Raw genomic sequence first — 26,633 nt, 5'->3', positions numbered from 1 at the left:
TTCTGCGAATTCTACTAGTAGCTCTCCTCTGGCATTTCTAGTGCCGATGCCATAATCTCCTACTGCCTGGTCTCCAGCTTCCTTCTTCTCTACCTTTGCATTAAAGTCGCCCATCACTATAGTATACTGTGTTTTTACCTTACTCATTGCCGATTCCACGTCTTCATAGAAGCTTTCAACTGAAGTGTCATCATGGCTGGATATAGGCGCGTAAGCCTGTACTACCTTCATCTTGTATCTTTTATTCAGTTTAATTACAATACCTACCACCCTTTTATTAATGCTATAGTATTCCTCTATGTTGCCAGCTATGTTTCTGTGAATTAGGAACCCCACTCCCAGTTCTCTTCTGCCTGCCAAGCCCCGATAGCAAAGGACGTGCCCATTCTGTAGCACAGTATGGGCCTCATCTGTCCTCCTAGCCTCACTGAGCCCTATTATATCCCATTTAACGCCCTCTAGCTCCTCGAATAGTACAGCTAGACTTCCCTCACTAGATAAGGTTCTAGCGTTAAATGTTGCCAAGTTCAGGTTCCAATGGCGGCCTGTCCGGATCCAGAGATTCTTAGCACCCTCTGCTGCGTTGCAGATCTGACCGCCGCCGTGGTCAGTTGCTTTGCAGCTGCTGGGACTGAGGGCCATGAGTTATTTGACATATGCATGTGGGAGGTAGTGGCCAGATACTGCACTAGGGTGGCCAATCCTTCTCTGGTGAGGGAGTGCGTTCCCGGCGGTGGTTATCGGTGAGGCCGCACCCCAGGCCTCTTAATGCAGTTCCATCAACACGCAGATTTTTTTTTTTTTTTAATCCGGTTGGGAACTGCACGGCACCGGGATTTGAACCACGGACCTCTTGCATGCGAGGCGGATGCTATAACCACTACGCCATCGCCGCGAAGGCCTTAGATAGCTTTAAATGCCTCATCAAACGCGAAATATGACTGCCGGCGTCCCGCGTCGGTGACGTAAGGGTCGAGCTGCAATATACTGCTTTAGGTAGTGCGCTCGCTTTCACTGTCTGATAAGCACTTTATCATGTTAATATCTGCACAGCTTAATAAAATACTGCAAAGTATGGTTGATGGCACTGGCCTGAAAGTCCCCCATGGTTGTAGTACGGGCTAACCCAGGGTGGACCTTCGGGACCCGATACCATGCTGCTTACACTACCAGAGGCCGGAATGGAGTCATCTTCGTGACGCTAACACCAAGACTGGCAAGAGTAGCGTGTCGATTTAAGTGCTTTATAGAATGCGTGTAAGTTTTGTGATACATTAGTTGAAAGTTTTCTGACATGTTTGTCGCTCATTTTGCTGAGTAACAGGAACGCAACAGTGATATCCATGGGTGAACACACATGCACACACACATGCACTCGTATACACTCACCAACACACAATCGCCTTCCCAATAGCTAGCGTGGCTTTGCCCTCGGGGTGCTATCTTTATTGCAAACACCTCAAATTTTTACTCACGGACAACACTGCCTTTAGTTCTGAACCAAACATACCGACGCCACCAACACTATAATTTCAGCGAAACAAGCTCTTCAACATCAAAATGCGACTACTTTCTAGGCCAACGTTTGCTACTGTCGGAGCATTTACGCGACAAAAACACTGTTAGCAAATAAGCTGCAAGTAAAATTACGAAATCAGTTTCGTTACAGCAGAGTCATAGCGCGTTAAGTTATTGACATACATGTTTATATCGAAGGTAATAAACAAACACACAGATTTGAGTCGCTCCTAGTGAGCACCTTGACCCACGCTCCATGAGTGCCATCTGTCCCATCAAACCAAAAGAGCAGAGGCAGCTAATACAATCTGGACGTGGCGCCGGGCAAAGTGTCATCACCTAATTTATTCTTACGCCAAAAGCAAGGTTTAGAAGGGTCAAAGTGGATGGCGAGCTACAAGCATTTAACACATTTGCTGTAGCAAACTTCTTTGAGGTCTCGTTTTACATGCAAAGTGACCCACCGGTGGGGTCATGGGATCTAATAACTTAAAAAAAATTTTCTGATAATCTATAACCTCTTGCAACAAGAATTGTACTTCTGCATTCATGTTCAATGAAGTTATCACATCAGCAAGCAGATACACGCTCATAATATATCACAGCCACATAGACCCGAGCACAGGCCGTGACTCACCAGTGACTTATGCTGCAGTGAACGTGTTAAAGGAGCACTGAATTCAAATTTACTCATGCGAAAAGTTTTGAGTCAACGAGTACCTACGGACCGACCCTTTAGTAGCGATTCGGGTAGGTAGGTAGGTAATCAACTTTATTGATTCACGAAGGAATCATTTGAGAGGGGGGGTGTGGTAGGGGAAGTGGAATAAGAATGACGACGAGCCTTCCGGCCGCTCTAGGTGGCCGGAAGGCTCGTCAGTGGAGTGGTTTCAAACAGACCACCACCATGCGCGCCATTCCCAGAGCTAAATAGGCTGCTTGTGGGATTGGCCTGTTGTCGAACCAAAGGCACACTTGGTGCAGCTACCATCGACAATTCAGGCGCCTGCTCAGCGTGCGTTTGAAGTGTCAGTTGCACGGCTGAAGGCGGGCGAAAGTCGGCGAGGGCCAAGGCCCGCGCCCCGTCAATTCCGCAGGGCGCTGTGCGACGAACTGCCATGCATGCCGAAGGGCGCATTACCTTCGCGGTAAAGGTGATCCACGGAGACACCGGGACCAAGGCCCGGTTGCTCAAGCGAGGGCAAAGGCGCTCGCGTTAGCTTCGGAGGGAGACGGGCCGGCCTAGCTAGGCCACACACTAGGACACCCTACCGCCCTTCGGCCGTGTGTACGCAGTGGGGCAACAAAAGGGGAGCGTTCGCCTCGGGTGCGAGGCGCCGTCAGCGAACTCCGACGAGCCCCGAGCGACGGGAGTCGACCAACGGAAAAGATTGTGTGGCTCACCGTTTGCAGTCCCGGAGTGTATCTGTCTGCCCGCTCCCGATGCAACGCGCGAAAACCTCTCGGGAGACTCCGCGCACGGCGCCACAGTCAACATCCACTACCAGGTGAGGTGGTTAAATGTCACTTTTCTCTCCCAGTGCGGCAGACAGCAAAGGAAGGGAGACATGTCTCTGAGAAGAGCAGAAAAGGTGGCAAAGCCCCCCGCAAAGGCAGCGGGCTAGCCTCAATTCCTACAAGAGTTAAAGTAACAGTTGGCTCTGGTGCTGGAACGTTTAAGTACACTTACAGCTGCCCCACCAGCGTCTTCTCCACCCCTATCCATCTCCCCCTCTGTCATAGAGGTTGATATGGCAGCCCAGTCAGGGACCGATATTATAGACTCCTCTCCACAGCCAGCAAAAATGAAAAGGACAGAGCAACCCGAGTCATAAGAGGATGATTTTAAAAGCACCAGTCAAAAAATTCGGAAAGAACACCGGGAACTCATACAAAAGGTTGATTTAGGCTTTACGCAAATTGCTGAACGCTTCAATAAGATAGAAAGTATTCTAGACGTGTTAGTTGCTCAGCTCGAATCTCTCCCACAATCTCAACCCTCTCCAGCGCCTTTGCAGCCATAACCCCCTCCTGCACCCTTGTCTCATCTTCACCTTCTTCACTCTGCATATGTCAATGGAATTGCCGTGGATTAAGAAACAAGAGAGACAACCTCTCACTTTATATACTGTGGTCTACACGGGCCCCTGATGTCATCTCTGTACAGGAGCCTTTAAAAGCTTGCAAACTCCTCGGCTATCAGGCTGTACATTTGCATCCTAGCTCCCCATGGGCTACCACATATATACAGAGAAATATCTCGTTTATAGCGCATGATCTTTCCTATCTTTACAGTGACCGCCTTCTTGAACTTCTCCCACGTCGTACAGGAAAAAGCACATATTTTATTTTGAATATTTATTTTCATCCTAAAGATGGCCTCACTGCTGTTCTTGAAGCAATCGATAGGGCCATCCAAATAGCAAACTCTGCTCCCATAGTTGTAACGGGTGACTTTAATGCCCCGCACGTAGATTGGGGTTACAGGAGAAACACTCGGAAGGGCACCAGCCTTTTTCAATACATTCAGCAAAACAGGTGCACTCTAGTCACTGACTGCATGCTACCTACACGAATTGGCAACAGTGTGAGCAGAAATACCACCCCTGACCTTAATTTCACTAAAAATGTGCGACAAGCTAACTGGACGCACAGCGGGGTCAACCTCGGCAGTGATCATTACATCCTAACAATTACACTGTTCCATGCAAATTTTCGTCCACAGTCTCACTTAAAACCTATTGTTGATGGGGAAAAATTTCGTGAAATCAGAGACCGAAACCCGAAAAAAAAGATTCAAGACTACAAAGACTGGGCGTCTCAGCTTAAACAGGGTGTAGCTCTTAGCGAAAAAGTAGCCTCAGCAGCACATATCCGTGATCCAGTAGACAGCAGGCTACTCCACTTATGGGAGGCCTATCAGAGCTTAGAGAAACGATGGCTCAAGCAAAAATATAATCGCAAACTAAAACGCAAAATGTCACACACTCCAGCTTGTAACTGAACACGCGGCCGAACTTTCATCGCAGCAATGGAACCAGATATGTAACCGACTCGACAATACTCTACATATGAAGAACTCTTGGTCCCTGCTTTGCCATATGTTAGACCCATGCTCCTCGCAATGTGAAAGTAATAAGCGAATTACGAAACTCTTGTTTTAAGTAGAAAAACAAGGGCAAGGCGTTAAAACTGCTCTTAAAACTACGTATTTCCTTGGCCCAAGGCGAGAATCGTTACCTACCTACAATGGAGCTCCCAATGCTGACTTGGATGCACCAATTGCAGAGGCGAAAATTTGGGCTGCCCTAAGCAAACTTCGCACCACATCTGCTCCAGGACTAGATGGAATTACTAACAAAACACTCCGAAATTTAGACTCCAAGTCAGTGGCAGCTCTTACCGATTACACGAATCAACAATGGGAGCAGGGCATGCTGCCCCAGGAATGGAACTCAGCTAAGGTGACTTAAATACCCAAACATAATAAGCCGTTAGACCTTAATAATTTGAGACCGATCTCTCTTACCTCATGTACAGGAAAACTGATGGAGCATGTAATTCTCAATCGTCTTAATCGCTACATTGAACAAGAAAAACTGTTTCCCTCCACTATGTACGGCTTCCGAGCGGGACTCTCCACTCAGGATGTCATGCTGCAGCTTAAGGAGGACGTGCTAAATCCTACTTTTCCACACATTACCAGAGCCATCCTTGCATTGGACCTGACTAAGGCTTTTGATAATGTTTCTCACTCCTCAATTTTACAATCTCTTAGTGAACTAAACGTAGGCTCTCGCACGCGCAGGTATGTCTCTGCCTTTCTCAGCAATACGTCCGTCTGCCTACAGTTCGGCACTTTCAAAACCGATCCCTTCACGCTAGGTAGCAAGGGAACACCCCAGGGATCGGTTTTGTCCCCATTCCTTCTTAACGTTACTCTCATACCGCTAGCGCGGGAACTTGCCAAACTTTCTTCCATCAATCACTCCTTGTACGTGGATGACATCACCATCTGGGTCAATGCTGGCAACCATGGCGAAATCGAATCGAAGCTTCAGTTGGCCACTGGCATTGTTGTTAAACACGCCAACAATATTGGGCTCATCTGCTCGGCGGCTAAATCGGAACTCCTAGTAATTGACTTTAAAAAGCAAGATACATGTAACATTCAAGTCATGCTTGATGACACCCCTATTCGCAGGGTCAATAAAATCAATATTTTAGGCCTTAATATTTCCGACAATGGTTCGAACGCTGACACCATAAAGTTAATCCGCACCTCAGTTCATAATACAGCTTCCCTCATCAAGCGCATATCCAATCGTTATCGCGGCATGAGGGAAGCAGACACACGCCGCCTCATACAGGCCTTTTGCCTATGCAGAATTACCTATTCTATCCCCTACCTCTATCTCTCACTTACGGAGATCGAGCAACTTAACAGACTCATTCGTAATGCCTATAAAACTGCGCTCTATCTCCCTAAAAGGCGCATCTTTTCAGCCAATATCAGACTATCACTCACAGAAACAGGACAGGTACTCCTGCGCCGACTTGGAATGAACGTTCCTGGTCACACCACTGCCTCACACGCAGTTCCCGTCACTGTCAGCAGCAACCTATTAATCCTGCCACTCCCCAAAAATACTCACCCAGAACATAATCGAGCGCGACGGGAAGCTCGAGCCAAGTCCCTTCAGAAGCGCTTTCCTCCTAATTCTCCCGCAGTCTATGTAGACGCAGCGGAATATGTAGATCATCGAGCTTTCGCAGTAGCAGTCGTAGATGGATTTCAAAAACTTGTCACTAGTGCGTCCCTTCCAAATTCGACGGAATCCCTGGAAGCAGAGGAGGCGGCAATTGCTTTAGCCATTGTTCACTCCTCCGCTGAGTATATTTTTTCCGATTCAAAAACTGCAATTCGTAATTTCACCACTTTCCGAATTCATTCTCCGGTCGCTAAAATTCTTTAATCATCTCTTCCGCCTGATCGCCTCATCACCCTCCTCTAGGTCCCTGCGCACTGTGGACACCCAGGCAACATGGCCACTCACACCCAAGCCCGAGCACTTGCCAACCGGGCTCACAGGGGCCTGCCTTCGCTCCGAGGTTCCAGAGAACGCCTCCTCAGCTATCACGATATCACGCTATTTTACCGAAATTCCCGCCTAACGTATCCCCACCACATAAATCTCTCTCCAGAAGTGACCAGGCTTTGTGGCGCAGACTTCAAACGGCCACAGTGACGACTCCTTTTCTTCTCTCGCTTTTTACACATGGCGAAACCTCGCCTCATTGCAACTTATGTCCTAGCACAAGAGCCAGTTTCCAGCACATATTTCTGAATTGTCCAAACAAACCTAAGCCCCCGTGACAAGGGTCAGAACACCAGGAGCGATGGGAGGCTGCTCTGCGCAGCTCGCAACCAGGTTTACAGCTCCGGATATATATATATATATATATATATATATATATATATATTACAGTGAAACGCTAGTGTCAGTGAACATGAAGCAATGTGTGAGAATTGTTGATTACTTCTGCCACTCTCGCATTCGCAAACAACACATGAGAATTACTGTTGAGCAACCTTTAAATTGCTGCTTCAGCAGTCAATCGACAGTTCGTAGCATCTACTATAAATTCAAAGTTGATGAAATTACGAAATTAGAGATAATCATGTCAAAGACCTCGGCAGGGTTTTTAACCGAGGGTGCAAGCCCGTGTTGTATTGCAGTAAGGAGGGTCTTGATGGGCAGGTGCTGGTGCGGCTAGGGGAGCGCGCAAGTGCCGCCTTGTTGCAACCCGTGGCTTTAGTACAGCCCACAGTGTGAAAAATATCCTAAATAAAAGTGGGGACGCCCATTCCACAAAAGTATACAGCGCTTAAAGCCAATTAAAGACAAAAAGTGCGGAAAGAGGCAAACAGAAATGATGAAAAAAAAAAAAGAGGGTAAGCAAGTCTAATTTGAGATGGAGAGAAAAAAGATCAAGAGGCTGGCAAGGTGTAAAGGTAACTGAGTGAATTTGTCAGCTCGTACCCCGCACGAGGTGGGGAAACCTCCAGGATATGCGTGAAATCGCTGGAATGCTCTCTGTTAGAGAGGGTGACAGAACACTGTGTATCGTCCCCCACGAGGTGGAAGTAGCAGAGGGTAAGCTGCTGTGCAATATTGGCAGTGGGAATGTCAGGTACCACACTGATAGGTTTGAGACGAGGCTTCAGATTTTGAGGGATGCGTACATAGATGTTGGTGCTCATAATTGTGTTGGCTTGGATGGCATTCTTGGCATTCTACAGACTCTTGATGGATGTGGCATAATTGGACAAGACAGTGAGACCGCTGCGCGTTTTGCGGTGGGTGAGTTCGGAGATCTTTCCTTTCACTGGATCAGTGTTAGCCCTGATGATCTTAGGAAGATCAATAATAGGTCGCACCTCTTCGCCCCAGTAATTTTGGTCCATTGAGAGCGATATCACGAAATAGTTCATGTTAATACCGCACAGGGCCGTCGCTTGGCTATCCCAATATAACAAATAGTAATCGCTGATTATCTATACCGCACACATAGCCACAGAGGTTAATCTGGCAAAGGCAAGCTGGGTAGTTCCTTTTTATTTATGCGGCATAACTAAAAGCTTAAGGCGCTCTGCTTGAAGTGTCTGCACTGCCTCAGGTAAAAACCTTTGGTGAATGTGCACCGAACAGTGACAGTAAGTTTCGCTTATTAATTTATGATAAGCAGTGCACTAGGACCGTGCTTGTCCTGATCAGTAACCTACGTGTATACACTTAAACCTCAATATGGCAAGAAAATTTCACCGACAGGGTCTTTCTGCACAGCAGGGCTATGTGTGTCTGCATTCCTTCGACAGAAACTTTCTGCAAATTGTTGTTTTTTGAAAGCCACCAAAAGGAAAGGTCACTGCCTATAATGCATAATTTTGGTAGGTTAACATGTGGCTATTTGCTCGTCATACATGGCAGCCATTAAAAAAATAATTTTCCTCTTTGAAAGTGAATGTTCTGCAATTATCAACATGGCATGAACGTAAATGTATGCAATTTTCATTGCAACATGTGCACTGCAGTTTTAAATTAGGTATAGCATTGGCAACAGCATCCTTCGAGCTGCCGTGTGGAAGTACATGAACAAGATTCTCACTCACTAAAATTCTGGTTAGAGTTGAATGAAAAAAAAAAAAGAGAGAACTTTCTGCCGTGCATGAGGCTGAAGTTAATGAATCCTCGTTAAAATTGAAGTAAGTTCTCAGTAGCATTCCGCATAGCCTACTGAAAATTTATGCGATTTTCGCGACAACTTACGTAATACTATACTATAATCTTTCCCGCAGTTACCTTGCTGGATCTGATGCCTACAACGTATTCACATATTTACATTGCTCCTTTTAGACCTGATAAACAAATTTGTAGTGAGCATCGTCCCTTCGTAAAGATAGAGCTGTAAAGGTAGAATCTCCGCTGTTTACATGAAGACATGAGATCTCCAATAATATGAGTATACCTTCATTGGGTTTACGTATTCACCGTAACAATGTGTATATAGAGCTTCAGCAATGCTAAACCTGCTTATAATTCAAGGGCAGTCATATTTTTCAGCCTGGAGATGATATCATGCGATTTTTTTTATGCACGCAGCACAAATGCTGAGATTTACCCACTCGCACATGATTGCGTCCAATGTATTTTTAGCTCAACTAAAATGACGAATCGTGAAGTTCCATAGACAACGGTTGCTGCCACCAGGTGACGAGTGCAAATGTTTTCGCAAACAAGACGCATCGTTTTTCACACTGCACGCACCATACACATTAACCTCTTACACTGTCTGTAAAGGTGAACCAATACTGTTGATGACTTTCAACGCACACTATACGCCACAATCAACACTGCACATTTTCGAAGACAATGCTGATGTTCCTTGCAGAGGCCGCCACGTGTGTTCGCTTCTCCAAGATAAACAAACAGCCAATGTATGTTGCAAATATTTCATCAGTACTTTACTGCACACCTACATGTTCTCTGACACATACCACAGGTAATCTTGCCACAGTAAAATGAAATATAAGTTTTAAAAACACAGAAAAAACTTGCCACAAGCACCGCACGACTATACTAAGCTGAGCCACCAGTGGGAGTGTTTTGCCAACTGCACCTTGCACGTGCACCAGCGATGCCACGCTGTGACGTACTCAGGTAAAAATCTATTGGCTGAAGTACTAGTGAGGCATCCACCTGTTTGACCAATATAGCTTTTTGCCTAGATGAACAATTCTAAGAGCACCACAATAATGTCTTCAATATGATGCAGGGTCACAACAGCATTCACTGTCGTGACTGTAGGTGTACACCCTGCTTCAATCAGAGCAAAGTGATGGCAAGGCATAGAGTCCAGCTAATTTGCGAAGTTATTGAAGCTGATTTGATACATAAGATAGGTAATAAGTGCGATAGTGCACCTCCTATGGCACTTTTAAGGGGAGATGCTACTCGAAAAAGGTTTTTTTTTATTTCATAACCCAGCTCCTTGAAATTTTAGGTGTTAGTAAAGCTTGCAGTGCTGATTTCATAACTGCAATTATTTGTTTGATAGCTATAGTAGTTCCGGAGTTACTACAACTTTGATATCAAAATATAGTGTTTTTTGTGCACATAATAAAGCTTACTAAAAATTTTCACACAGAATTGCAAAATGGCTCATTCTGCTGCACTTGAGCAGTACAATACAGAAAAGTACCTCAAACAGAAAATTTGTTTGCTACATTAAAAAAAAAAATTAAAAGTACTAAATGCATATTTTACATCTCTCTATCAGTGTATCAAGTTGTGTAACAAAAAATCTGTGATGTATAATGCAACCTAAAGTAGATACTTGTATTCTAGAGTGGCTGATTAAGCTCTGTGCAAAATTTCATCAAGATAGGACTATTTTATGCCTAAAAAAGATTGTGCACAAGATGAGAGAATTACCTCAAAATGGAAATCGAGAAAAATGCATTTGAAAGTTGTAAATATGTTTACTCATGATTACACAGTGCGATTTGCACAAAACTTGGTGATATCATAGAAGGGACACAGCTAGAGCACCTAAAATTGTCCTGCTCCATATGTGGATCCTTCTCGCCGCTTGAGAAGGGAGTCATCAAGGCGCGCTTTCTTTGCCACGTTCCGCCAATGGGCCCTTGCCTCGGCTGTTTCACACGCAGACATTCTTTCGATTCTCCTCTGGTAGCGGGATTGGCCCAGGGTGATCAGTTGATCTGGTGGGACTACACCAAGCTCCTCTAGCACGTGTTCAAAGCTTGAATGTCCTTTATTGAACCACAACACGGCCATAGCAGCTGCAGTTTCCACTGTTGTCCGGGAGGCAAACTTAGTCTTCGGACACAACAACCAGATTTTGCTGTTCAAAGATTCTGCAGCGTTTTGGGTCTTCCCTTGGATACAACGCACCAGCAACTTTTCATCTGTGAGCCGCTTGTAAATGGGAAGCACAGCCAATCCTTGAGCCTTGGTCAAGATTGGTGTGTGGTCGGGTGGGGCCTCCCCAAGCGCTTCAGCTCGCCTATGCTTGCACCAGGAAGTCGCCCCTTCTGGACAGTATCGGTGGCTGCCTGCTGTGTTGCTCGATGATGAATGGAAATATGAGGCCCAGATGGCACGATGCATTTTCAGAATATCACCTCTGTTGTTTGTGATTGCAATACGGTAATAGTTCTGCAGCTTCTGAATTGTGCCATCTGTCAGCTTTTCCCCTCGTGGAAGTCTTGTTGGCAGTTTCCGAAGTGCAGTGCCTAGACGCTTGGCCACATGGTTTGTGCACTCCTCCTTGTCCACAACAGCTTCACCATATACCTTGGCCTCAGCGACAGCGGTATAAGCTTTGCTGTCCCCATCACTGAGGAACTTGGTGAAGCGCAATGGTGTTGTGTATGAGGATGTCCTGCCCCATATGCGCAAAGCTGCCTCAGTCTCCATGGCATGAGAGGAGCACTCTGTATTTTTTTCGCAGACAGGTGTGTGGAATGCTTGCCATATTTCTTCCTCATCACCCAAGTCCTGGTGCCGGCTACAGGCAAGGCAGTAATTCGATAGCACTTCAAAATCTAGGCACAAACCAGTGTCCACAGACACAGCAGTGCCGATGCCATTGTGGCTCTTGTGCCCTCTTTTTTGCCATGTGCCATTATACATGACAGCAACATCAGCCCCATCCACTTTCTCTTTAGTTATCATCCGCGCTTTCGCCAGGTTTTCTTGCACAGCTTTGGTAGCTGCAGCATGAACTTTTTTGCCAATTGCAATAAAAGTCTTATGATGCATAGGTATTGGCAGTCCAAGAATAGCGCAAAAACGCGACAGCTGTTCATGCCCAATGCCTATTGCACGCGCAGCCACAACTACCTTCACATTGACAGCGAAGCTGTCACGCGAGCTGCCGCTTCGGTAGCTCCAGTCATCACCGGCATCGGTGGGCTGTCTTTCCGGCAGAACACGCCGCGAACTATGCGCGGCAGAAACCACTGACTCAGGACACTCACTGTTATCACAGTGCAGCTCGAGGAACGAAGAGAGGCCCTTACGTTTACTTGCGGTGTCGCGAACGACGAGTCCAGCGGTGTGGCATGTTGGACAAACAGCACGGCTTACCATCGATGTCAGTGCGCCGATGTCACAAAATACTCCGCTCACAGAGCCACAAACACTCTTCGTTCTTTCGCTTTCGAACTGTTCAATCTTTTTTTCTGATGCGCTGATGAACTTGATCGCGGCGTCGATTTCGTCAAAGTTCCCGCAAGCCGCCGTATCCCCGCTGCCTTGATTAGGCCTAGTGGCCCGCGGCTCGCATTCTTCTACCGCTGCTTTGCGCTTCGGTTTACGTCGACGCCCTTGGTACTTGTTCTTGCTTGCAAACTTTCGTGCTCGGAAGTCTCGCTTCTTCGAGTTATCCATGGTGAACTCGGAAAAACGTAGAAACGCACGGCAAGTGCCGATCGTCGCAAGCGCTCAGCGAGCGAGGCCGATCAGATGTAGCCAATGGCGGCCTCGGTAGCGTACCATGTGACCGGTAGAGATGCGCGAAGCGGCTGCAGCTTGGCTGCAAACCGACTTGGAAACGACTGTTTTGTGAAATTCCTCACTAAAATACGAAACTAGGGGGACGCCTGTACACTAGAAGGAGCCTTGATCTACACCACCGAACAAACCCCGATGGCGGACGTCATCGTGTTGCCGAGTGGCGGATTTTCAAAAATAGCCGTCGGATGCGTGAATTCGCGACTTCGGCAGCTACCTTCACTAGCGCAGATCGACTTTTTACCACTTTCTCGTTTGAATTCAGCTATGACCTTTGGGGAAATGATAGTTGAATGATCAAAAGTGATTTTAGAAGCAATATCTCAAAAGTGGAAATTTTCGCAAAAAACGCGATTTTTCGACCCGCATCTCCCCTTAAATGAAAAATTTGACTAGCTAGCCAGGCTTTAGGGCACATGTGGTGATATGCTCAGTCTGTAAAAGGATGAAGCAATGCTCGCAGTGCTTGCACAACCTTTCCTTTTTTCTTTTTGACTTATTTTTTATGTCATGCACCCTTGTTCTTGCCTTGTATGTGTGTCCTTCTTATCGAAATAAATACTAGTTGGAAGTAGGGGCTCCTTGCCTTTGTGTTGTCTCATCCTTTGCTAACCGTTCTGCAAGCTGTTAGCACTTTTCGAAATAAATTCGTACTAACTTTTCCAAGCCTCAACACTCCCATATGGCCTTCTAGGCGTGCGTCGACGAAAGCCTGAGGAGTCATCCATTGACTTCAAAGGGAGAAACAACAGTGAACATCAAATCTGTGAGGCCTTCGTAATCAAGAAGCAGGGCCGTGCATCATGTGTGAGGAATCCCTCAGTTTTCCTCACACATAAAGAATTTGCACTTCTAGATAGCCGGTAAGCTTTGTGCTGAGTTTTTTTTCTCGGTGTTTCACACGTTTCATGCTCTGTACTGTAAGGTGTGTAAGTTTGGCGTGGCTACGATGGCCTTTTAAGCATGTGCTGCTGATTGACGTGGAGGGTGTATGCAATTCTTCAGTGCCTGTCCTCTGTGGTTGTTTTTCACTATCCTTGTGTGGCTTCTTGGTGGTCTCATCTTCCGAAGTATGCAGGGGCAACTTTGCATGTAAGCATTTACTCGAGCTCAACACTGTTGGTGGTTGGTGTGGCACCATCTCATGGTGTGCCCATAAAGGTACACAACAAACTGCTACATTTTCTGGATTAAGTTAACATCCTGGTATAATTTCTACCAAAATTATTCTCGTTGTAAAAAAACAAAAATAAAGAAAAACTTGACCTTCTCAGGCGAGTTTCCGCTCAGCTAATACACTTGGCAGTTTAGCTGGGGATATTCAAGAAAAATGTCCCACTGTAGCCTGCAAAACAAAAAGCATTCATACGACAAATTTAGATGCAGCAGCATCATAGGTTGGCAAACTCACTCACACTCGTAGAGAGCTGTATTTCTGAGTTAGTAATATTTTGATGAATCTGGATTCGAGTGAGTCCCAAAGGCAAAATATATTTCATGAGCGAGTCTGAATGAGCTCCACATTTTTCGCCAGCCAGTGATTGGGCCTTTCATGTGGCTATAGGAAAAAAGAAAGGCGTGTGCAAGACACAATCACAAAAATGTAAGTGCTCATGTTTTCAGACAACTCCGAATGAATGAGTCCCAGCACCAATGCTAGATTGCCATACAATTTCATCAGCTTTTGCTAAGCAAAACAAAGGTGGTCAACCATATGTAGGCTTTTTGTGCCATCCCTTGACTGAAAATAATATACATGCAAGCCGGTCTTTGTGAACGAGCACTGCGGAAGGCCCGAGAAATAAATACTCACGGAGCAGGAAGTGGTGGATGAAGTATTTGCCACACACCAGGCCGCAGAAGAGGGCTAGGAGCCAGAGCAGCACCTTGGCACACCGCCAGCCCCACTCGGGTGGGTACTTGGTGCAGACAAAGGAGAAGACGTTGCCAAACACTGGGATCTCGCTCTCGGTGCGGCTGTGCGAGATGGGGTCCTCAGCAAACACCAGAAAATTGCAGAACACCACAAAGTACGACACAAACAGCCGTGCGTATGGGTGCTGCAAGAAGTACCTGCAACACACATTCTCATGAAATCAACCCACCATCTGTCAAATAAAATCACTGGTGGGTTCGAATCTGAACAACCAAGAGAATAATGAACAATGGGCATATTAGTTAACGAGGAATGCAAGTTAGCTTACGCTTAGCTCAGAACTGGCAAAGTGACAATTGAACGGTTCACCTTGCAAGCTATGCTCTTTGAGTTCATCGTTCAGAGCAAGGGTTCTCAGCCACGAATGCGCCGGACACCCTTTGTAGACTAGTGGAATTGATGGGGGACCCCTTGCAGAATAGGGGGGGGGCGAGGTGTATGGGGGGGGGGTACGTTGGTAAATTAACACAACTGGATTATGAAACAGGTGCCTTTAATTGCTACCAAAACATCGAACAAACGTGCCACATCACCTCGTTTTGGACAGTTCATCAATACGTGGCACAGTCGCTCTTAGAGTTGCATATGTATCTGCAGGCACATTCAACCTGTTTCAGTATTTACTTTGATTCACGGCCGGAATAAACTCCAAAAAATGTAAAAAAAAGCAGTTGAGGGTATCAAAAATCACAGAGGTGGCTTTGCGGACCCTGGGGGGTCTGCGAAGCCACTTAGGTGATCCGAACGAGAACTTCTGTGCTCTAAACGAGAACCACTCGTTTATGGTGCATTCAGACGATGGACCGAATCCGGATGTGGCATGACGGACGGGGCGTCACGTGACCCCACATCAGCGATTCCCCTCGTACGCGACTCGTCCGTGCGGCTCGTGGACGGATGACCCCAACCTGTTTCTCAAATCAGGATTCTGGCGGGAGAAAGCCGATACTTCAGTGGATTAGCTCAGGGTTTCTGGCAACCAGTACACTTTTCGTCTGCTCGCGGCATGTCCTCCATGGCTCGCGGACATGCAGCTGCATGACTGGTCGGCATCATCTACGCTTGAGCATGGTTTACTTAGTTTCCGGAGGCTTTGTTCTCAGGTGATTAAATACGCAGAAATCACTTTCGGTGGTTCGGGAAATGTCGTTGCCGTCGTTTGACACGCGAGATTCTTAGCCGTCATGATGGTGAAACATTCTAACTTCTGCAACCGGCGACGTGCCGCTTGTAAAAAAGGATGGGAGACGCATTCAGAAGCTCTACAAGTGGGGAACAGTGTAGTTGAAAGAACATTCTGCCAGCAACTCCCTTTTCTCCTGAAAGAATAACACTCCTCGTTCATTTGTCACAACGCGACAGAGATCGCAGTCAATTGTCGCTTCTTGCGGGCATTTATGTTGAATACTCTCAAACCGGTCTGCTTTCAGCGTGCGCAGGTGAGTGCCGAACATGCTGTCGAGGGTAATCCGGCTGTTTTCTCCTAGGACATCGTCCGTCGTGTGGATGCGCCTGCAGGTGGATCATCCGCAGATTACCCGTCCGCGTTCATGACAAATTCGGATTGGGTCCATCGTCTGAATGCACCATTAGAGCATATGCATACAAATAAGTCAATAGACAAGCTCCTTCTCATGCAATCAGCTTATTCTGATTGGTTTATATGTGGGGTTTAACGTCCCAAAACCAATCAGCTTATTCTTCCAATCTGATTTCATGGTCATTTACAAGAGACATATGTTACACCCACAAGAAACTTCTTACAACTTTATGTCGAGACCTGCTGCCTCAGCCCACATTTCCCATGAATTTATGTGTTTGAAAATCAGATTATCTGGGATAATGGCTAAAAGAGTATGTCACAAGCATTTGATTTGTTTTTTTAGTACCTGCTTCCAACTATAATTTTCTTCAATGGAAATAATCGTCGTTAGTGATATTTTGCGCCGTCTTATTTAAAACGGTACAATATGCTACTGCATCTCCTATACTGAGTTCTCCAATAAAAAGATTCGACTGATCCCACGTACCTTGGGAATTGATGTTATGCGAAGCATGCTGAGGGAAGGTGATTGTGTTTTGTAATTTTTTTTATTGAGCGAAACATTACGAAATTATTCTAAAGCTATGTACAAATGTTGTACGCACACACATATGTTAAACAGTCGCATGTTTACTTTTCAGTAACGATGCCAACAGAAACATTAGCAACACCAGAAGTGGTAAGTAGGGCTAGTGCCAGTGAAGATGGCAGCCCTGGACACTGCTAGATAAACGAACTTCAGTGGATGGCTGTTCACTACAATTGTCATTAACCCGACATGAGGGCTGTATAATAGGAGTACGTATCTACCATTTATAAGATTGGATAACCAGCACTGCAATCACAACCAACATTTCACGAACATTACGGTCTACTTGAAAACCAGTTCCGAGACCAGGCGTGGCTGTGTGGTAGAATACTTGGTTGCTACACAGAATGCTGAGGTTCTATACCCACTAGGACCAAAATATTTATTCTATGCATTCGTTGAGTTAATGCTGCCAATGCCAGCTTTTAGGGACAAAGTTCCTAAGGGCTGACCTAGTTGGCGTCCATCACGCCGAACAAAACCCAAACTGAAAAACTGATTACCTGCACAAATGAAATGAAAACATGTGTGTGAACAATCGAATTTATGTGTAATTAACTACCATATAAACCGGAATATAGGTCGAGATATTTTCAATAAAACAATGAGCTAAAGTCGCCCCTCGCCTATTATAGTGGTGTCTAGCCGACAGTGCACTGCTGTCCGGCAACATGTGGCTTGCATGTGCATGAGAAGCTGGACACGGCCATATTTGCATTCAAATCCAATAGCAGGTTGTTTTTTTCTCTCTTGTCTGTTTTTTTTTGTGTTCGTGATTTGCCTCTGATCGGTTCTAAGCTCTCGCTCCGCTTGACATTGTGTTTCATTTTTAGTGGTCTTTTTTTCGTTCACTGAATATGAGTAGCGGTACGAGAAGGCAGTACTCAGCTGCGCTTAAACTAGAGGTTGTTGAGTACGCAGAAGCGAATGGGAATATGGCTGCTCAGTGCAGCTTTGGTGTATCAGAAAAAAAGCGTGCACTATTGGAGGGTGCAGAAAGAGAAGCTGCAGATGTGCAATCCTCGGAAAATGTCATTTCGTGTGCGAAGTCCGGTTCATCTGCAGCTGGAGAATACGCTAGGGAACTTTTTGTGGGAAGTTTATGCATGCTCGCTGCCAGTGATCGTGGATACCATTCGCAAGAAAGCTGTGGAACTCGCCTGAGAAGCTGGGCTCACGATGGAAGAGTTTCGTGCACCAAACTCTTGGGTGTGTCGATTCATGAGAGGCAAAGGATTTTTTTTCCGGTGGCGCACATCCATCTGTCAAAATTTTCCAGACGAGTTCGAGGACAAGCTCATAAACATTCAGGGCTTCGTGAACAGGCTTCGGGAGCAGAACAACTATATGATGGGGCAGATTGACAATGCTGATGAGACCCCCGTGTGGTTTGACATGCCTTCGTCGACCATGATCATGCAGCAAGGCGCCAAGGATATGAAGCTGTTGTCCACTGGCAACGAGCACTCGTGCTTCACTGTCATGCTGGCATGCATGGCAGATGGTAGAAAGCTTCCGCCTTCATCATTTTCAAACGTAAGACAATGCCGAAGGAAATGTTCCCGCCCAGTGTTGTCGTTCGCGTCAACAAAAAGGAATACATGGATGAGGCCATCATGCTCAAATGGATACGAGTAGTCTAGAACCGTCAGCCTAGTGCACTGCTGTGTCTTTGCAGCATACTAGTGTTAGATGCGTTTTGTGGTCACTTAACCGACGTTGTGAAGTGCGCACTGAGAAATGGAAAAATAGACCTCGCCGTGATATCAGGTGGTATGACGTCCACCCTCCAACCGATCGACATTGTACTAAACAAGCCGTTCAAGGACCGAGTGCGGCTGGAGTACCAAAAGTGGATGTCCGGCGACAACCAAAAGACACCAACGGCCCGCCTACAGAGGCCTTCGCTTGCGACTGTTTTTGGCTGGGTGCTTTTCGCCTGGTGTTCCTTCCCATATTTCATAGTGGAAAATGCTTTTAAGAAATGTTCCATCAGCAACGTGCTGTATGGCACGGAAGACAACGCACTGTGGGAGGCGGCCAGCAACAAACTCTCGTCTTCAGAAGACAGTGGTGCTTTGTCTGAAGAATAGGAACAGTTGTGATGGTGATTGAGGGAAGCTCCGACGATCAGGGTGCGGTGCGCCCAATTCGCAAAAAAATGTCGTTTGGCAATTTCGGGTTGTTCTCTACTTTTTTTTATTTTTTGGTAACCTGAACTTGGGGGGTCGACCTATATTCCCACTCGACCTATAGTCCGGTTTATACGGTACATGACAGCACAATACATGATCACCCGCACAGTCTGTCCATCCATCCGTGCGTTTTTCCATCCGTCCATTTGTCAGTCCCTTATTCTAGTCGGCGGCTTCATCGTAGATATTGTGGGCCTTAGGACCTACAGCTTCACACACTCACCGCCATTGACTTTATGGAGATGCATTAATGTTTCTTAATGCTCTCGAATCGAAATTACCGTTTGTTTGTACCGTTCCTTAGTTGATATAAGCTGTCAATCACCTTCAGTGCATTGCACTTAACGATAGTTGATCTTGACACGATATGACGGCTATATTGTAGTTATACATATGTAATGTTTTAAAATTGGATAGCCATCACTGCATTCCCAATTGACGCTTTACGAACATTACGATCTATTTGAAAGGCAGTTGCGAGACGTGGTGTGGGCTCTGTGGCAGCACGGCCACTGGATACAAAACAAGGTGTGGCCTGCTGCGTCGCGTCACCGTCAATGGGTGAGGGCGTCTGGGCAGAGTTTGCAGTTTTGACCGCTTTTTTGGGAATGGTGTTGACGCTCCACCCGCCGGATGGCACTTTGTGTTTCAATATGGTTGCGTGAGGATTTCTGCATGTCTGTGTGCTTTTTCACATGCTTTTTCAGGCTTATTTTGTGTGTGATCATGTGCGGAGGCAGTTTGCTTCATGTTTCCTGTGATTGAGTACGATCCTTTGGTGCGCACATGTGGGGAAGACAGTTTTTTAGTGGTGCGACGCCACGAAGCTGTCGTGTGCCGCTGAGCAGCTCGAACGCAGAAAAGGCGCTACATTGAAGCACGACGTATTCCTATGTGATCTACAGTTTCAAGAAGCATATTGATATGAGTATTATTCATAACAGAGCACTTATTTTTGTCACAAGCGAGCGCTGAAGCAGACCCGCGCCGCCGCCTTCAGACGACAGCATCAAATTACCCTGCCAAATGTTTTCTTCATGGGAGCGTGCAAGGAAACAAGAAAACAAGCATCAAAAGGTGCTCAGGGCGTGCTCTTACCCACTACAGACGCGACAGCCAACCAGCACAGATGAGGAGAAATCGAGACATCGAAGCAGGGCCTCTTTTGCGGGTGGTCGTTTTTGCAGACAAACCAGCGAGACGAAACCCTTTTGACCTGGCTGCCGCTCTAGTACATGCTACGCGCAGTACAATTACTTGAAATGTTTGTGAAACCAAGAAGGATCCAAACTAGAGGTGTGGGAGGGTAGCATGGGTGGTGAACAGCGGCCAACAAGTTGTGATATTTGAGCGGTGTGAGTGTGTCGTGTAGTGCAGTCAACAGATGTTAAAGATGTTATGATGCCACTGGGGTACCTTGTTGAAGAGTGTCGCCGAGACGAGGACCAGCGCTGGAGTTCGTTTCAGCGTTTTTTTGAAGATGAATTTTTGAGAAACGTTCGAAGAATTGTGGAGTACATGCTTGTGATGAATATTTGGGGCTGCTAAGTGTTTTTGCGCAGTTTATGATGCGTTAGATTGCATTTGTAGCGCAGTAGGTTTGTTCTCATTGTTGTAATACCTTCCAAGTGATTTTGTGAGTAGTACTCAGTAGATGCCAAGAGTGCGAGTTTGTGTGATGCCTTTGCTGAGAATACATATTTTGTTTGTGTCGTAAGCTCTTGCTTTTAACTCGATCCCTGGACCGCAACCGGCGTTGGCGATGCACTAAAAGAACCAACATTTATATTCTGAATGCTTTCAAGGAGCTTTTCAATGGGCCGATACGTCAGCCCATGGAATCTGCCCAGCGATTGCCTCCCCATAAACAGAATCAGAGACCTTATTCATTTCAGATGAGTCAAACGGGCAGCATTCATGGAGAGTATTGAGGCCTATACTCCACGAATAATTGGCTCACCTACAGCAAACTGTTCACATATATGGTGTAATAGGTACTCCTAATAATGATTCGGAATCGAACCTGTGATGTGCAGCTATGAAACGCGTCATTTACGGACTACTCTGCCTCGTAGAAATGCATGTGAAAGCCTTTCTCCTAGGAAAAGCGATGGTGCCAAAGCGGGCGCGAGATAACCTAAGCCTGCCTGCCGCTTCGGCGGGACATGGCAGGCCGCACCTTGATTTTTATCTAGCAGCTGTGGTGGTAGAATACTTGGTTGCCATGCAGAATGTTGGGGTTCGATTCCACCTGAAACCCTGACATTTTTTCTTTACATTTGTTGGGTCCGCGCAGCTGATGTCAGCTTTCTCTTAACACTTACACTTCAAATTAGCCACATGTGTTCTCGTCGTTGCTGGGTAGATATGAAGTGTTAATCTCTTGTGGCACATGCTCGCAGACTATTGGCACATACCCCCTCACAGGTATGTGCCACTGTCTGGTGTCAGCGAAAATGGCGTTCAATGATGTACGCGAGATTGTGACATTATGCATGTTGTTACCAGCCAGTCGTACTTGTCAAACCATCTTATCTTCCCATATTAATTTTCCTTTTAACCAAGTTAAAGAGGTGATCCCAAGAGCACCCAGACGTAGGCAGCTAGATAGAGATACATGCAAAAGTGCTTGCAGTGCACAAACAAATTCTTCGCATTTAAAATTGTGCTAGTAAGCTGAATCACCAGATTCACTAAAATGATACCAATCGGCCTGAGCAGGCCTCAATGGTGAAATAAGAGGCGAAAATCCGTGTTGTTTTGAAAGCTTCAACGCAGTAAGAAAGAGGTCACTTCCAAAAGGTTGGTAACTGGCTAAGAGTGAAATCGTTGAGTGAAACTAAACACGGTATATAACAAACATTCTTGATAGCATAGACACTCACTTACAACTGAAGTTAACTAAAAAGATTCCAAGAAAAGAGATGGGCTGCAAATTCATCATCCCAAACGAGGCTCCTATGTAAATGCACTGAGAAGCGTTTGATATGATACGTTATGACATATAACGAAATTCTCTATTAGCATGTGACAAAGTGAACGGAGTTTTGGAGTGCACCCCGTGCAACGACATGGAGGAGATTGAAGAAGAAACAGGCACGAGCATGAAAAAGCCAAAACGATAAATAAATTAAACACCAAACACAGAATGCCATAATGATTGTTCACAAGTTTGTGGAGCGAGAGGAACATAAAGGAAAGAGGAAGAGGCAGTGGAAGCGAAAGCAGTGAGAAGAAGATGGGCCATGCGCCAGGGCCATCAAGTTTTGTACCAAAGCAAAGGCTTCTACCCCTGTTGACTGGTGATCTGAGGGTCTTCATGGCTACCTGCTGCTTCTGGCCATGGGTCCCTGGTATGCCTGCTGCTGGGCAAACGTTGTGGTGCCCGGGTACATGTCTGATTTGTCAGGCTTTAAGTTCAAGATCGGACGAGACTGTCCAATAGAAACCCATTTTCGGAGCCAGCGCTTCGAGTCCAGCGTCTACTGGTCATCGAGCTGGTCAACGTCGACAGCAATGGCAACTTCATCGACTTTTGTGAATCACGCAGAGGCATCTATGTCATGATGAGATCTCAGTGATTTCTCTCCGCACACAGTTGTGTGGCAGAATCTGACTATATAACTTGAATGATTAGGAACTACGCCTATAGCATTTACATTTCCTTGTAAGTTTATCTTAAGAACAGGATCGATTGTGCCTTTATTGTAATTTTTCGTCTTTGTTGGGATTATGTGTTCTCACATTAGTGTTAATAAATGTTGGTTTCAAGCGGGCTCATCCTTTGGGAAGTGTCTTGAGATGACACCTTGGACATTCCGAGTAAATAAAAGAATCATCACATTGTGCGAAACAAAACCATAATGTAACACTGACATCTGCAGCGACAAAACGAGGCTGTTTGTAAACTTCATTTGCAAGTCAAAGCTATTTTGAAAGATGAGCACACTAAAATTTACAGCATTGGCGTTACACATAGGTTTAGAAGGTGCAGAGTTGAAAGCATAGTCGAAGAACGTGGAGCATGCGCACATGACGAAAGGGCTGCAGAGAAGCAATGTCAAAGGACGATTCAGTTGCGTTTTCACTTGGCGGCAACCAAAAACACCTGAGAATCTGCCGTGGCAGACGTTGGTTGACCAGCCCAAAAGCCATCCAAAATCAATCAGCATAACTTTATACCAAGATTTGACAAGATTCGAGACAACCTTCATGCACACCTGAAAAGGTTCTGAGAACATAGCTGCCAGTCAAAAATGGCCTAGGGACACAAACTTAGGGCTGTGGCCCTAAGTTTGTGCTAGAGTGGTGAAGCTCTAAAGGTGTTTGGTTGCTTGTCTCCCAAAGAGGCAGTCGGCTATGACAGAGCCAAGCAGGCATTGCTGCAAGATGGCGAAACCGGCAAACAGTTGAAAGCATAGTCGAAGAACGTGGAGCATGCGCACATGACGAAAGGGCTGCAGAGAAGCAATGTCAAAGGACGATTCAGTTGCGTTTTCATTTGGCGGCAACCAAAAACACCTGAGAATCTGCCGTGGCAGACGTTGGTTGACCAGCCCAAAAGCCATCCAAAATCAATCAGCATAACTTTATACCAAGATTTGACAATATTCGAGACAACCTTCATGCACACCTGAAAAGGTTCTGAGAACATAGCTGCCAGTCAAAAATGGCCTAGGGACACAAACTTAGGGCTGCGGCCCTAAGTTTGTGCTAGAGTGGTGAAGCTCTAAAGGTGTTTGGTTGCTTGTCTCCCAAAGGGGCAGTCGGCTATGACAGAGCCAAGCAGGCATTGCTGCAAGATCGCGAAACCGGCAAACAGTTGAAAGCATAGTCGAAGAACGTGGAGCATGCGCACATGACGAAAGGGCTGCAGAGAAGCAATGTCAAAGGACGATTCAGTTGCGTTTTCATTTGGCGGCAACCAAAAACACCAGAGAATCTGCCGTGGCAGACGTTGGTTGACCAGCCCAAAAGCCATCCAAAATCAATCAGCATAACTTTATACCAAGATTTGACAAGATTCGAGACAACCTTCATGCACACCTGAAAAGGTTCTGAGGACATAGCTGCCAGTCAAAAATGGCCTAGGGACACAAACTTAGGGCTGCGGCCCCAAGTTTGTGCTAGAGTGGTGAAGCTCTAAAGGTGTTTGGTTGCTTGTCTCCTAAAGAGGCAGGTGGCTATGACGGAGCCAAGCAGGCATTGCTGCAAGATGGCGAAACCGGCAAACAGTATGCCACCAGGCTCATGACTTTTTTCTGACCGGTGGCTAAAAATGTCTAAGACAAAGAAGGTGTAAAGCAGTATTCGTCCGTTTGTGACCTCATAGTGGCTGTGCTGTTTGTGAGCAAGTGTCGTGATCGGTGGGCCCTATTTTTGCAGGAAAGAAACTGTTGTAACTGGAAAGTTGGCGAAAGTGGCCGATGATTTCTTAGAGACTTCATGGCAGTCAAACTTGCTTGCTTCCTAGGAGAGAACAGAGACCAGCATGGCCTCCAAAAATAAAAGCTTCACCCCGCATTTCACACCACAGTGTTTTGTGTGTCATAAAACAGGTCACTAAGTGGTAAATTGTCGGACTCGGTCGAAGCAACAATACTGTGGGCGTTGTTGAAAGACTGTGCACGATATGCAAGGCCCCAGGAAGAAATACAACATGCAGAAGAAGAATTAACATATACGGTCTGATGAGGAAAGCTTGAGAGACAGTGATAACGCTGGCAGCGATCAAGAAGTAAAGAACATGACTAGGGCAGTGAATACGAAATGCTGGTTTTGCAAGGCCTTTTGTTTGGCAAAACTGTAGCCGTTTTACAGGACATGGGTAGCAAGGCCCGTGTGCTCAGATTTGGGTGCACGTTAAAGAACCCCAGGTGGTCTAAATTTCCGGAGCCCTCCACTACGGCGTCTCTCATAATCATATAGTGGTTTTGGGACGTTAAACCCCACATATCAATCAATCAATCAGGACATGGGTAGCAATACAACAGTAGTGCGACATTCCCTTCTGCCGCATGAAACACATTTGGTGTCCACTACAACCGTGTTCTTAGCCAATTACAGCAAAACAACTGTCTCAGAAGCAAATTTGGAAATAATTTCACCCTACTTTTGTGGAACAGCAACTGTGAAATGCACGTTCAATTAGAAGCCACAGTTGTGGTTACCATTTAACACAAAGAAATAAAGAAGGAAGAATTAAGAGGAGTGCAATCTTTGCACTGTTATTTTCGAAATTACTGCAGCACTATATATATGCAAATGCATGCGCGGAAAGCAGGGCAAGCATCAAACAGGTAACGTTTAGTTCAATGCAATATATAGGTATAAACATGTGCAAAAATAAACAGGCTCACAACGATCGGATAACACCTTAATCACAACCTGCCATGCAAGAACATCCTCTCTGCCTGCAAAATAAACAATGAAGTGTCACTAATGTATAATGAACTTCAGGCTTTTTATCTTAGAAGCTTCCTGACTTTGTCAAAGCTACTCGTAATGATAACGAAAGCTATTCACTCCGCTTCAACCTCCTTCCGTAAAAACACTTACAGGTATGAATCTAGCACAGATAGTATCGTCTAAATATCCGCCAGATACCAAAATTTCGCAAATGATACTACGGTGGAACAGAACAGCGCAGACGTGGCCAGAAACCCTGAACCTGTAACAGCTTGACACAACGTATCCGCCAGACCATCATCCGCTAAGAAATCAACTGCAAATGAAAAGCTATCACTAATCGTTGCGAATTTTCACGGTATATATAGCAAACTTGACGAACTTAAAGCCCTTATACACACATGCAATGCTGATGTTATTGTTGGCACAGAAATGTGGCTAAATTCTGACACGGAAAACAGTGAACTTGGCTTCTCTGCGCAGTACACGATATTTCGACAAGACAGAGCCGCCTGTCGTGGTGGAGGGGTGATTACTGCTATCAGAGTCCGCGACTCGCCCCTTGAAATTACTTGGGTTACGGCACGCTTAGGGCATGTACCGTGCGTCATAGGCGTGTGCTACAGACCTCCCGATAGTGGCCCAGAGTTCATTGAACACCTGAATAATTTCATTGATCATGTCTTAAACAAGCACCCAAACTCTGTTGCGATTCTTGGAGGGGACTTCAATTACCCCGACATAGACTGGTCTTCTTCCACTGTTAGCTGGGCCAGTCGTCGTCAAGAAAGCCTTAACTTCATAAACTTAGCACATTTGCACAACATGTCACAGCTCGTGATGGAACAAACGCGTGGAAACAACATATTGGACTTCATACTCGCTAACCAACCCGATGATGCAGTTACTCATGTCCTGGAGAAAATCAACGATCACCTCGCCGTACATTGCTCCTTATCTATCCCACTGCCCGATAATACCATAACTGACAAGCACATACTCAATTATGCACGCACCAATGTCGAGAAAATGAATCATATGCTGGAAGAGTTTACACCCCAGTTCGAAGCCAGCTTTGCAAATTGCACTGCAAATGAAAACTGGATTAAATTTCGTGACATATTAAAACAAATTGAATATAGTTGCGTACCAAAAATGGCTATTAGATCAACCAAAAACGATCTGTGGTTCACACAGGATGTGAAAAGAAGTCTTAATAAAAAGAAGCGTGCATTTAGGAAGCCGTCTCGGACAAAATCGACAGTAGACTGGGATAACTATAGGATTGTATCGAGAAAAACCAAAGCCATAATTAAAGAAGCCAAGCATAAATTTTTCGATT

General features: G+C 45.8%; 1 protein-coding gene across 9 annotated transcripts in view; it reads right to left on the bottom strand.

The window, feature by feature from the left end:
* The window catches only part of LOC119169173 (transmembrane protein 117), a 261,084-nt gene that overhangs the window by 188,672 nt on the left and 45,779 nt on the right, over nt 1-26,633 (bottom strand). For 8 of the 9 annotated variants that reach the window (XM_075886300.1, XM_075886301.1, XM_037420282.2 and 5 more), the window contains one exon: nt 14,434-14,693. In XM_075886300.1, the coding sequence (XP_075742415.1) occupies nt 14,434-14,693 (260 nt within the window). The remainder of the gene's footprint in view (nt 1-14,433; nt 14,694-26,633) is intronic. The other variant, XM_075886304.1, reaches the window with a different exon arrangement.

Source organism: Rhipicephalus microplus, chromosome 2 (assembly GCF_043290135.1).
Source record: "Rhipicephalus microplus isolate Deutch F79 chromosome 2, USDA_Rmic, whole genome shotgun sequence".
Classification (NCBI taxonomy): Eukaryota; Metazoa; Arthropoda; class Arachnida; order Ixodida; family Ixodidae; genus Rhipicephalus; species Rhipicephalus microplus.
The sequence above is the reverse complement of the archived record's forward strand: the minus strand, read 5'-3'. Positions and strand labels throughout refer to the sequence as shown.